Source organism: Watersipora subatra, chromosome 10 (assembly GCF_963576615.1).
Source record: "Watersipora subatra chromosome 10, tzWatSuba1.1, whole genome shotgun sequence".
In the NCBI taxonomy this organism is placed as follows: Eukaryota; Metazoa; Bryozoa; class Gymnolaemata; order Cheilostomatida; family Watersiporidae; genus Watersipora; species Watersipora subatra.
This window is the reverse complement of record NC_088717.1, coordinates 10,267,726-10,280,655: the sequence shown is the minus strand read 5'-3', so window position 1 is coordinate 10,280,655 and position 12,930 is coordinate 10,267,726. Positions and strand designations below refer to the sequence as shown.

General features: G+C 34.0%; 1 protein-coding gene across 1 annotated transcript in view; it reads left to right on the top strand.

The window, feature by feature from the left end:
- Window positions 1-2,412, top strand: part of LOC137407340 (TBC1 domain family member 19-like) — a 71,263-nt gene extending 68,851 nt beyond the window's left edge. The window contains exon 16 of the mRNA XM_068093962.1: window positions 1,538-2,412. Within this exon, the coding sequence (XP_067950063.1) occupies window positions 1,538-1,606 (69 nt within the window). The 3' untranslated portion in view covers window positions 1,607-2,412. The remainder of the gene's footprint in view (window positions 1-1,537) is intronic.
- Window positions 2,413-12,930: the final 10,518 nt, after the last annotated feature.

Below are 12,930 nucleotides of genomic sequence, written 5' to 3'. Positions count from 1 at the left end.
GGTTCTCAATAACTGCTGGCAGTCACCAGTTGCACTCCCACCGCTCCTTATGGTAGGGTGAGAACCGGGCTTTAAAGTGGTTGTCTGCATCTGAATGGATCGTCTCATAAAATGTCGATCCGTAAGCTTCTAGTTTGACACAAACCACAATATGGAAATCATTCGTAATATGATCCATCCATTCATTTATTCGTAAAAGTTTGTAAAACTTTTGCACTTCAGTTTCACATCTCCTTTAGTTGTCTATTACTATTGGCTGTTTTATTCTTGAATTTTATTTGTTAAAGCCGGAAGAAACTGCCCTGTCCTTAGCCTACCTTTCGTAGCTTGTCCATATTTGCCACTGCAAAACTATCTCCATGCAACAGCATAGCAGAAGTTACGTGCGGTTATACTGTTACAGCAACCTTCAAGTGCAGCGCTCTTGACCTCTGAGCTTTTTAATCAATTGCTTCTTGCCAGGGCAATATGGTAACTGTCTGAGTGGTTTGTAATTAATAGAGATGTCCAATCAATACGACATTCTGTTGGCTTCTGACTATTATAGAGGTGTGACAGTGGCAAAATCTGCTCATTTGTAAAAATGCTCAAGAAAAAATAACCTAATTTTAATCTTAAACAGTTTTCCCATTAAATATTTTTGTTATGTTTTACCATGCTTGCGAATGGGTCAATGAGCAAGTCACCAAAAGCTTGAAGCATTGTTGTTATATCTATGTAGTCGATTATCCACTCAGCAAAAGGAATACCTATATGTCACGGATGATGCCGGACTACTACTCTGTTGTATTCTCTGAGGCCTTTGTCAAAATTTGCTTGTGCATAAAAAACAAATAGTTGAGAAAAAAATAATTTTACCAGTGTAATTGTAAGCATAAGTATACCGAAAATTTTAAGAAATCTGCTATTTTCAAGTTTCGAGTAAAGTAAAAACAGGAATTCTCGGTAGGGTATGCATACAATATTTGAACAAGTTTATAGCTGAATATTGAAAACCATTTAGTAATAATTCATGATCACTTTTAAAATGGTAGAGAGCAGCACATGGCAGAATTAGATTAGGTACGCAAAGCTAAAAAATCAAGATTTTTCTAAATTCTTATTCATAATTGTCTTTACGATTATTATGAGTCATGTTACATTGCTGTTGCATTATTTTAAAAGTTAGCAAAGTTTATTTTAATGTATTTTATTAATTTTTAATTCCAGATTAATGCACTTTTTAAATATTGTTTTATTATTTTCGTGAAACGAGCCCAATTTTTGGAGTTGATGAGCAATATGCTTATATATTGGTCATCAACTCACAATGCGAGTGAGCTAGCACTCGCTCCTGCTGTCACAAAAGTCCAAGTTTCATTTTAACATAAATCATCATGTAGCAACTTTATAGGTATAAGTCATCATATAGCAACGTTATAGGTATAAGCCATCATATAGCATATAGCAACTTTATCAGGGTATCACTAGCAGCAATAGAGCAACCTGTGCATACTAGAGAGGTTCTCTACCTGGATTTTATTGAATGTTTCTGCAGGCAGTCCTTGCGGACCTAACTACTGTCAAGGTCACTCCCCTTATTCAGCTGACGCTGTTTTCCAAATGATCGTCGTGCAAATTGGATAATCTCATGCGGAGTGGTTTCAGATCACTTGAGCGCATTCCTAGCAAGACACATTCCTATTGATTCTTCATGATTACTAGAATAAATGCAAACTCTTTTATGTATTGTCATGGTTTCTCTAGATAAGGTCTGACTTATTTTTCTACACTTCCTGTCCAGCACTCTGAATTGAGGCATGTTCTTAGCTTGAAATCTCAAGGCGTGTTTATATTGACTTTAATTGGCAAATCACGTTTTTTGTAAGGAAATCAACGTTACTTTTGTTTCGTGTTAGCGCTTCGCCACATTTGCGCTTGAATTAATTATCACTTTTTGATTCATGGTTAAGTTTGTAATTGATATATAAAAAGAGGCAGATAGTCTATCCTCTAATTTATTTTTACAATAGCTTCTACTTTTTCCCATGGCCAAAAGTTTTTTCCTCATGAAAAGCGCGTCATGAAAGGAAGCAATTATATGTTTCATATCCAAACATGCATGTAATTTAACCTTTTTCTTAATTTCTGTTCTAATCGTGATGACTATCTTTATATCTGTATTTTAACACTTTATTAATTACTGTTATACTTTTTAGTCATTTTTATCAGTTGTTGATTCAAAATAGTCTTTTATTTAATTTGTGTTATTTGTAGAGTCTGTAGTTGTCTCATCTTGCATACGCCACTGCATGCCAAGGTTTGTTTAAGTACACATATAAATAATTGAATATCACCTCCTCATGGTCTGCTTCATAGATAATGGAATTTGTTAAAGTTGGTTTTGAAGCTTTTAATTATTTTTAAATTTGTTGAAGATTTCGCCAAAGATTCTATTGTAAATAAAGGCATATTTGAATACAAACATTCTGTTATTGCTGAGCTGCTGCTCAGCGCGTGATCAGAATAACTATTGATGGAGAGATTGGTTGCGTAAAGAGATACAGAAGGTCATTTAACATTGCTAGTAGCGTGCAGTATTTTATATACATGTAGATTCTACTCGGCGAGTTCTCATTGCTTAGTAGTCTGAGGTCTATCTTGTTAATAGATATTTGGAACAACAGGTAGGCATGACAGGGAGGGCCTCCTACCTCCAAACGATGTCCAAGACTAATAACATATCGATTTGAGGCTACAGAACAGCAACAAACAGCGCTGCAGGTTTAGTTTGAAAGAGGAACTTATACAAAAGTTTAGTAGGTTTTATCAGAAAGTATCCATATTTTTCTATCATTTAAGGTTGCTTTTCATGCTTGAGGTGATCTGACTGCCAAAATGTTTTAAAAATTAAAATCAATAAAACTTCATCGCGATTAAAATGCTAAAAAAATTACATGCGAAATGGCGTCACTAGTTGTTATGGTCGCAATAGTTGATATCAGCTACTGCATTAAACTTGCAGCGTTATTTGTCTCTATTCTGTCAGTTTTTTTGCAACTATCAACGTCATAATTGCACTTTTGCTTGATCTAAGCATGTTAACCGTGATCAAGTTTTGTCAATTTCAATCTTGAAACATTCTGGCAGTCAAATCGCCTCAAACATCAAAACAATCTCAAATGATAGAAAAATATTGACATTTCCTGATAGAATCTAGTAAGATGCAGTGCATGATCATCTAAAGGACAATTGGTATAAGGGGGTCACCGCAGGCAAATGTGCGCATATGCAGCTTTTTACAGGACAGCCTTGGTCGATGCCCTTATTTTTGATTTTTATCGTAACATTGAAGCGTCGATGTGTTCTTTATTTGTTGTAGCTATAAAAAATTTGATCTTTTAAAGGTTACTACGATTGGTCAAAAAAACTGCCTAACAATTTGAAAAGCAGCAAAGCACACTACTTTTATATTTGTATGCATACATGGCTCATTAGAAACCGTACCAAAACATCTCATATCTGGCTTGTGTCTAAAGTAATGATCTTTCATTCAGCTCATTGCAGCTTGAAAACAACTAGAAGATTTTTCTTAAAAGGCTTCGAGTTGTTTCCAATGCACACAGGCTATCTACAGCATACAGACTAATTACACATAGGCTATAAATCATACAAACTGTTTTGGGAGTTGTATAAAAAGTAAAACTCAATGCTTATTTATATTTTTCATATACAATTGTTTTCAAGGCCTAATCTAGATAAGATATGCAGCATTACTGCCATTAATTCTGTGGTTAACTCCTTCATGACCATTCTTCTTTGAGTGGCCAGTGCTTGCTTTTGGAGTTGTTTTCTCTTGGCACATCACTGACACAGTTGTCAATGGTGGTATGTTTATTTAATAATACCAGTGAACTAAAAGAATACTCTACTATTTTTTTCAACTTTTCAGCAAAATCTAAAAAATAAATGCAGACATGATGGAAAGTGCAGATCACAAGGAATACTAACTAACTTACAACCATTTTCAAAATTGGATTAAAATAATTGACTTTTATTTTCTTTACAAACATTAGATATTGTCTGCAGGTTTCGTTGTTTGCAAATTCGTACAATCTAAAAAGGTTTTGCATATACACTAACAACAACGTTCACTGTCAGCTAATCAAATAGTTGCTAACACATAACAGCTGATCTTATGGCAGTAAAGAATTTCGTAGTTCGTTCACTAGATTACACTAGTTGTAAAGTACGTAGTTATTCAGCACACAAATTTAAAGTTGGTCCTGGAAATCCCGCTACTCTGTTTCGTCTGTTGACAATGAGATGTTGTGGATGCAGAATAATGTAGATTAGTACATTGAAGAATCCATGAAGTACATCGAGGAATGCTATCACCCATTTGTAAGGGCTGAGATTCAGATGATTCGATAAAAGGGCTACTAACTGGTATGTAACCTGTGGTACCAACCGCAACACCCAACAAGTAGCCACATTGAGGAACACATACATGTTGGCACAACGGAGCTGCTGAAAATGTTGTTCTGGCATGTTTGTTGCGGCTAGTCTGTTCATTTCCAAGTAAATCTGTATAATCAAAGGTGAAGTAATCAACAGTGATATAGCATTGATCACTAGGGCAGAGATCCCACTACCATACATAGCATCAAAAGTGTCTTCGTAACAGTCATTGATCAGAAGAATTGATAAATGTTTTAGAAACCCACAAAGCAGGTTAAAAACCCAGATGAAAAACACAATAGCTCCTATGCGTTTGACAACAGTAGCATTGCCATAGTGCGTGGGTTTACAGATTGCGTAGTATCTTTCAAATGTGGCGACGAAAAGAAGCTGGTACCTCACAGAGTCCGCCATTTCTAACATCACCGATGTTGTAACCGAAGCTAAGAGTTTACGCAGCCATTTCTCCCATAATGCAACTAATAAGCATGTTAAAATATCGGCTATCCAAAAGAGACCGGAAAGAATGTCAGTGAATGTTATATGGAAGATAACCCAGAAATAGGTTAGATTCTTCAACCACGCGTTTATTCCGAGAATCAACAAATAGAAAAAATTTGTCAAAACCATCGCAATGCTGAGTACGATTGCTGTCCATGCGGTGTAGGTACTATCACACTGCCAGCTCGGTGCATCCTGTTTGCAAGCATAGATTCCAGTGATGTTTGATGAATTCATATTGTTGTATCTTACTTTTTGGCCTTCGCAAAGCCGCACTTTGTAGGCATTCACTTTGTTAAACTTTGTCGCATCTTTTGTATCCAAGTCACAAGGTATTAATTTTCTGTCTTGTACTATAGTGAAAGACTAACGCAGCAGCAGAAGTGTATCGCAGGTATATTACTAACAGGATTATGGTAATGAGATGGTGTCTAGCGGCTAATGGACTTCAAGTGTACAACTACTAATCTGTCTTGTCTTATATAGTAGCTGAGGCTATTTCAGATAATGATATGGTTAGATCTAAACAGTCCTGTGATACCAAATGCTGCAAAAGACAAATATTTCATGTAATTCGGTAACAGCTCAACTACCCACAGTTTGGAACTTACTGCCAAAATTGTCAGGATTTAGTATTACATCGTTTTAGGTGAATTTGCACTGAGTTTTAGAAGATTTTATCAGAAAGTATCAGGATTTTTCTATCATTTGTGATAGTTTTTGATGTTTGATGTAAATTGATTGTCAGGTTGTTTCAAGATTAAATCGAGAAAAACTTGTTAGTTAAAACTCGCAGTTAAAACGCTGAGAAAAAGCACATGCGGATTGACATCACTAGTTGCTATAGTTGATATCAGCTATTGTGTTCAAGTTGCAGCATTAGGCGTCTCCATTTTGTCGATCTCTTTGCAACTATAAACATGATAATCGCACTTTCGCTTGAGCTGAGTTTACGAATTTATAAATTTTTTGATGTTTAAGATGTTACGGCCAGGCCAGGCTATATGAACCTACTACTGGTAATACATGTACTCGACTACTACTTGTGCATGGGGTCAGGGGTCAGGCTGATGGCGACTAACCTATCATCCCTTATACAAGTGAGACGCTAAGCTAGACACTTTTACAGAACCGAAAACAACATCTGTAGAAGCACCGCACTATTCCAATGATGCATCGGGGCAGCATCTGACTCTAGACGGAGAGGGTAAACAAACCTATCCATCAGCCAGCCACTGCAACAGGTTGGAAATTTGGGAATGATGGAAATTGGCAACATGTTTTGACATGATCTTGGCCGCTGTACACTCTATCTTTCCTCTCAAGAGGATGAACCCAGTCTAGCGATTGCCAGAAATCCCTTCAACATTGGCATGTAGCTCTATGGCATAGAGCTCTATGGAATATAGCTCTATGGAATAGAGCTCTTTGGCAAATATAACAGCCACAACCAGAGACAGTCTTAGTCACCTCAACTGACCGCTAGATGTAGAGATGGTAAGAAGCAGTTATAAATTTTTTTGTGACATGAAAATTAACTACATTCTAATTTAATTGGCATTTTTAACACATTTATAAGTGTATGTGTGTATTTTATTTCATCGTTTAGTAGAAATAAAACATTAAGCAAAATGAAGATATAGTTATAATATTGATTAAGTTAAATAAAATAAATGAAAGCTTGGTTCCTACTCGTTAAGGCATGATGAGGCCCACATGAGCAGTAGCACTGCAGCTACTCGATGTTCTGGGCCCACAGGAATTGGCAAACTCAAATAACAGGTCTGAATTAATCAAGGCAAATGGATTTTAACATTAACTCTAAAACTAGTAAATGCAGAGATTTTGCGTAAGCATATTGGAAGACTGTTCCATTGTGATGGTATTCTGTATTCGATTGTTTTTTGACCTGAAGCAGTATAAAATAATGGTAAAGGTAGATTGGTTTCTAAAAATCTGGTGTTATAGTGTGAATCTTTCTTTGTTTTGTCATCACTTGAATAAAATATTGAATGAGCTATCAAGAGAATTTTATACTAGTAAAGTTTATTAACAGGCAGCACAGACAGCTGAACAAACAGGGACCGAGAAGAAGTCAGTGGTAGTTTATTAAATATTATGCGCATTAGACGTTTTTGTGTTAACGGTATTTATTAAATAACAAAATGAAACATATTCCCATGACTTCATACAGTAACTAATTTTTGTGTTAATAATCGCGTAGTGCATGTATATTAGTTTTATAATACTTCTGGATCATAGATGTGCTCATACTTACACTCTTCTGTAAATGTTTCTATTGACTTTATAATTCTTTAAATATTAGCAGGCTTTACACACCTTTCCATTTGCACATGTTCTCACTTCTGCACTTAATCACTGTGTTTCTATGCTTCGAATGAGTTCAAAGTCGCTTCGACTCTGAATCGTAGAAACCGTAGAATCCCAATGCATTCAACGGCAATTCTCTTTGTTAAGTTTGAGCGAAGGTATTCACTGTGAGAAAGCGAGTTTAATCTAACAAATGTTGTTTTAAGAGATACATCATAAATCTTGGAAATATCTGCAATGGGCAACTTGGAATCATTGAGAAAGTAGGGTGCAAATTGGTCGGCAGCGGACAACTCTAAACCCATTCCAAGAATGGAAACGCAGTCAATCCCGTACACAAATCAGAACTGGATGCTATGTACTGAATAATAAATGGCTGGTTACAGAAGCATTACTCTTCACTTAAAAAAGCCTGAGGTTTGCCATTGACTAGCCAAGACTTAATTCAATATTAGTCTCTTATAACCAGAAGCTAGTAATAATTAGCTAAGAACTAGTGTTGTCTTCTCATGACTCATGAGCTAAAAACTCTTGATTGGTGATTGCATCATTCACATCACTTTAACAGTTAATGCATATGATACGATATATTTACTTTAAACTGATGTAACATGGTGTGAATTACATCATGATATTTGTAAACAATATAACAAATAATAATACGGAATAGCATCTTATAGTAAGAGTATAATATATTATAATGTGATACAGCATGATATATTATGAGAACAATTGATATAATATGATGTGACGTGTTATGAAGTTACGTGTTACATATTAGAACATGAAATAGTGTGACATGATAAGGTGTGAGGTGCGAGATGTGATGAACCATGGTATATGATGTTATATATTGTACTAGCTAATTAACTCGCATTGCACGAGTAATAAAAAGGGTTTTGCGCTGAAAAATTATCTATAATCAGCATATACCACATTTCCCATTTTTAACCTTCAAATGAGGAGGTTTGTTTATTTCTATGTGTGTCCGGCCATTGCATAGCTCAAATATCTGAAAGCTCGAGGCATAGCTAGAACAGGTTGTTGAACAACATTTCTCACTTCTTATGCTACACATTCGTTCAAGATTCAAAATAGCTTATAAACAGATACAGGAAATGTAGTTGCCATTGACTAAATTTCTTTACTTAATGAATTTGAGTAACTTAAGGTAGTATTTAAGCTAGTCTAAATCTTTACTATAATAAGAGCCATGTCCGTCCTTCTGTCTGAGCATTGAAAAAAGATTGCACTTTGCAAGGATCAAACTCGTAGGCTCAACAGGCGCGTGAATGCGAAGCCAAGCGCACTACCACTAAGCCACGTAGACGCTTGCCACAGCTTGGAATAATTGTACTTATAATCGTTATGCGTCATGATCTTTTACTGGATCTTGATCTTCAAGCTGCTAAAAGTAACCAAACAATTATTCCTTAGTATGGCAAGGTGGCCGAAGAGTGCAGTGGTTAGCTCGCTTGTCTGCAAAGCCATAGGTAAGTTCACTTCTGAGACAAAGTGTTTTTTTCGTTCCAATAACGTTATCTCTATAACTGGACATACGGACAACAGACAAACAAACAATTAGATTTATGTACATGTATGTAGATTAAGATTATTATTATTATATATGATATGAATTAAGATTTTGTCACACACCATATATATTCAATATAAAATACGATGCGGCATTTTTGTACTATATTTTTGTATCATACTTTTTGTCCAGCACTTCATTAAAAGCTTATTGGAGTTTTTATTCTTAGCTTGAGAATTCGATTGACAAATCATGATTGTTTGTAAAGCAATTCAATGGTTTTATTTTTTATCGAGTTATTGCTTCACCCCATTTGCCTTTTAATTACTTTTTACAATATAATTCATCGTTAAATTTGTCATTGATTTTTAAAGGAAGTAAATTGTCTAATCATTATACGTTATTACCATAGCTCACACTATCGACCATATTACCATAGATCACACTATTGACCAAGGCCACAAGTTAGTCAGTCATTTTGCACCAGTAAAGACGTACTGACGACCAACATACTCTGTAATTCGCTTATATTTGTCTATAAAATATTCAAGTCACCTCGCTTAAACGTGCCTCAGGTACTTTCTCAAGTTATCCATCTATTGATCTAACATTATTAATATTGCATGCAATAATATTCTTTATGTTTATGACATATTAAAATACCGTATAGCATAATGTAACAGAACATAATAGGCCTGAAGCGTAATATCATAACTATATCATACTATTATTATGATTGTTTCATGTTTTTATATAATTTAATGAGAGATAAATAATAATAATTATAATAATAGTAATAATATGATGATGATGTAATGCGATGTGATGTGATGAAATATTAAACCTAATGCAGCTTATGAATCCAAGTACCAAAATCTAAAATTTAATTTTAATTTGAGCAGATCTTAGAGGATGATGTAATAAAAGTGATAAATCAGGTAAACATGCGAAAAGCAACAGGAAGTGATTTTTGTTAGACTGTAGAAAGAAAATTTCCCTTTCTCGACTTTCCATTACCACACACCTTATTAATTTCATAATAGCAAAATCCACATTCCCAGAGTTACTCTTCTCTACAAAAAAAGTGAAGCAAAACAGATTCCAATAACTACAGGCCTTTTCAATATACTACCAGTTTTATCAAAGGTTATAAAGAAAGTTTTAGTATAACAAATTCGCACATATATGGAAGATTTAAACTTGTTGGTTGATAACCAATATGGATTTTGTGAAAAGCCCAACACCTCAGGAGCTATTAGCAAAATGCTTGGAAAGTTATATGTTAATTTCGATGGAGGCACAATTACACATGGCGCGTTTCCAGATTTTTCAGAAGCTTTCTATACGGTTGGTCACATTCTTATTAACAAACTTAAGTTTTAAAATTTTTTGATAATGCTTGCACTTTAATCACAAGCTATTTAAACAGTTTTTCACAATTTGTAAAATAATAACATATCTTCATCTTTAAAACATGTAAAAGTTGGTGTTCCACAAGGTTCTGTCATGACCCACTGGTATGCATTGTTTAGTAACGATTTGGTGAATTGTGCTCCATTACTAAACTGCATACTTTTTGCTGATTTTCAAATTGGTTTGCTGCATTTTACAAACTGAATTAGAGGAAATTAAAAAAAGGTGTTTGGCAAATAATCTTATCTTAAATAGCCAAAAAACATTATTTGTAATTTTTAAAAACCCTCAGAAATATTTGTTTGATTCATTCGGTTTAGTTTTTATTAACAAAATGCCAATTTCTATAAAAAGTCATACACAGCATTTAGGAATAGCGATTGATGAAAACATATTATAATTTCAAAGCCACATTACAAAATTAACCAGTAAACTACAAGATGTACTATGAATGATGCGTCATGTGAGAAGATACTTTGACACCAAAACAATGATTGGCCTGTATTATACATTTTTTAACCATCACATGATTTATGGAATGGAGTTTCAGGGCTATACTGGCTCAACAGAGCTGGAAAAAATTTTGTTACTTTAGAAAAAAGAATAAGGATTACTTTAAAAATTAAACCCAAAGCATCAATTATTAATAGATTTTCTCATTAAAAATAATGCCTGTAAAATGATTTTTGAATTCTGGCTTGGGCTGCATTTTATTGAAGTTTTTAAAATTGTTGATTTTCAAAATATGTTAATTGAACACAGCTACTGTACCAGATTAAAGACAAACAATGCTTTTAAAATACAATACTTCAAAGCTAATAAGTTCAAAGATCTATGTTGTGCACTGTAGCAAAATATTTCAATAACTAAATAGGCTTTTATGACTTGGCTTCAAGTGTTATAAAAGTGAAACTGGTAAAGCACTTGTGGGCGGCAGGTGACAGTGGTGCTACTGGTACTCGCTCATGACTTCTGTCTGTTCTTCTGCAAATTTCCAGCAGGGCTGTCTGTTGCTAGTCTTGAGTTAATGGACAGCCTCTTTTGCTTTATCGATTAGGCAATAACTACAGGGATATTGAGCAGAGAGATGATTGTCAATAGCAACAGATTTCTGTTTCTCATTTGTCTCATCCAATAAGATAACGGTAGTACAACAGCTGCGATATTAAAATTGTTGCTTTTTGGCCTCATTGGTTTGTTTAGAACCTTTTCTTTCTTACAAAACAACTGCTGTTATGTTTTGCAGTAAACAATTTTTTTGCAGTCTTACACCTTATGTAGCCATTGTAATCACAATGGCCTTACGTAGCCATTGATTGAAACCACAAAATAAGCCTTCAAATGTGGCAGATGCTACCAGAATGATGCAACCAGAATGAGATTTATGGTGTAGCGGTTGGCTATTTTAATCAAAACTATCCTTAATATTAGTATTTTGACAACATAGATGATAAAGTTGTATTAAAAATATACATACATGCAATGATGTTGAGTAGAAAAATTGCTATTAAATTTGGTTGGTGAAAGTCTTTTGGAAAAAAATTAATAGAGCCTGATGTTTTGAGTTGCCGGTATTGCAATTAAAAAATTTTAGGTTCTAACAAAACACTCTAGTAGAATAAAAGTTAGCTTACTTCATGTGGATGAATCTAAAACAACACTATAGATATTTATTTTTGTGTATTAGCCAATGGCTACTTGATTTTCCAGCATAAAGGTCAAATTTAAGAACTTTTTTATTCAAAATGAAGGTAGGTCTCTTTTACCAACAACTAGAAGTTGCCACGTCAGTAATTTTTATGAGTAAAAGATCTTTGTCACGAGTTTTGGTTTGAAATAAATTCAGAGATAATTTCAAATAAAGAAACAAAGTAATAAACTGTTGTTTTTATTTCAAAGCATACCTATAGTTCAAACTTCAATGTAGAAAAAATTAAACAGGCAGTATCTGCTGTAATTTTCATACTGTTCCAGCAGTTTTGCAAGCTTTTTGCTTTTGGTTTCACTGTAGATGCATCAGATAAAGGATTGATTCAGCTGTCAATGTTAGTAACTCTGCCTTAGCTATTATTTTTATAAATATGATGTTAAGCTAGTCATAGACAAGTGACTAATTTTACATAAGTTTAATATTGCTTATCATAAGTTTTTTCATTGCTTTTGGATCTTTAGATTTTATTTTTAAAATTAATTTGCTAGTATTATTATCTCTTTTTAACTTTTTGTCGTAGTTTTGTCTGTCATTTTTAAAATTTCTTACACCACTGTGTGTTTTCCATATTTCTATACATAATTCTTTAAATCATGGCAAATTAAAATTGATGCTTCAACAAAAATATGTATATTATGGCAAGATAAAAGAGTAAAATGTTGACAATTCGATAGTATGATGCATTTTTAAATTTTCATATGTTTCCGTATTGGAGCATCATTAATGTTATTCAGTGACTTCTGACTTAGAAGTTTCACACAACCTATTTTTTAAAAACATTTTTCGACGCTCCTAGCTACAATTAAACAAAAAATGAAACAGCATTATTTGAAGTTTCAACTTCATGCCATTAGCCTACTGATATGGTATGGCCAAATTAGAGTTGTTCTCTACCGTATTTATCCTGGCGATTACATCCGAAGCGTTTGTGTCTTAGACTACGATCCGAAGCTGCGCAAATAAATGATGGTCATGTAGTTGTGAACAAAAACATAAAATC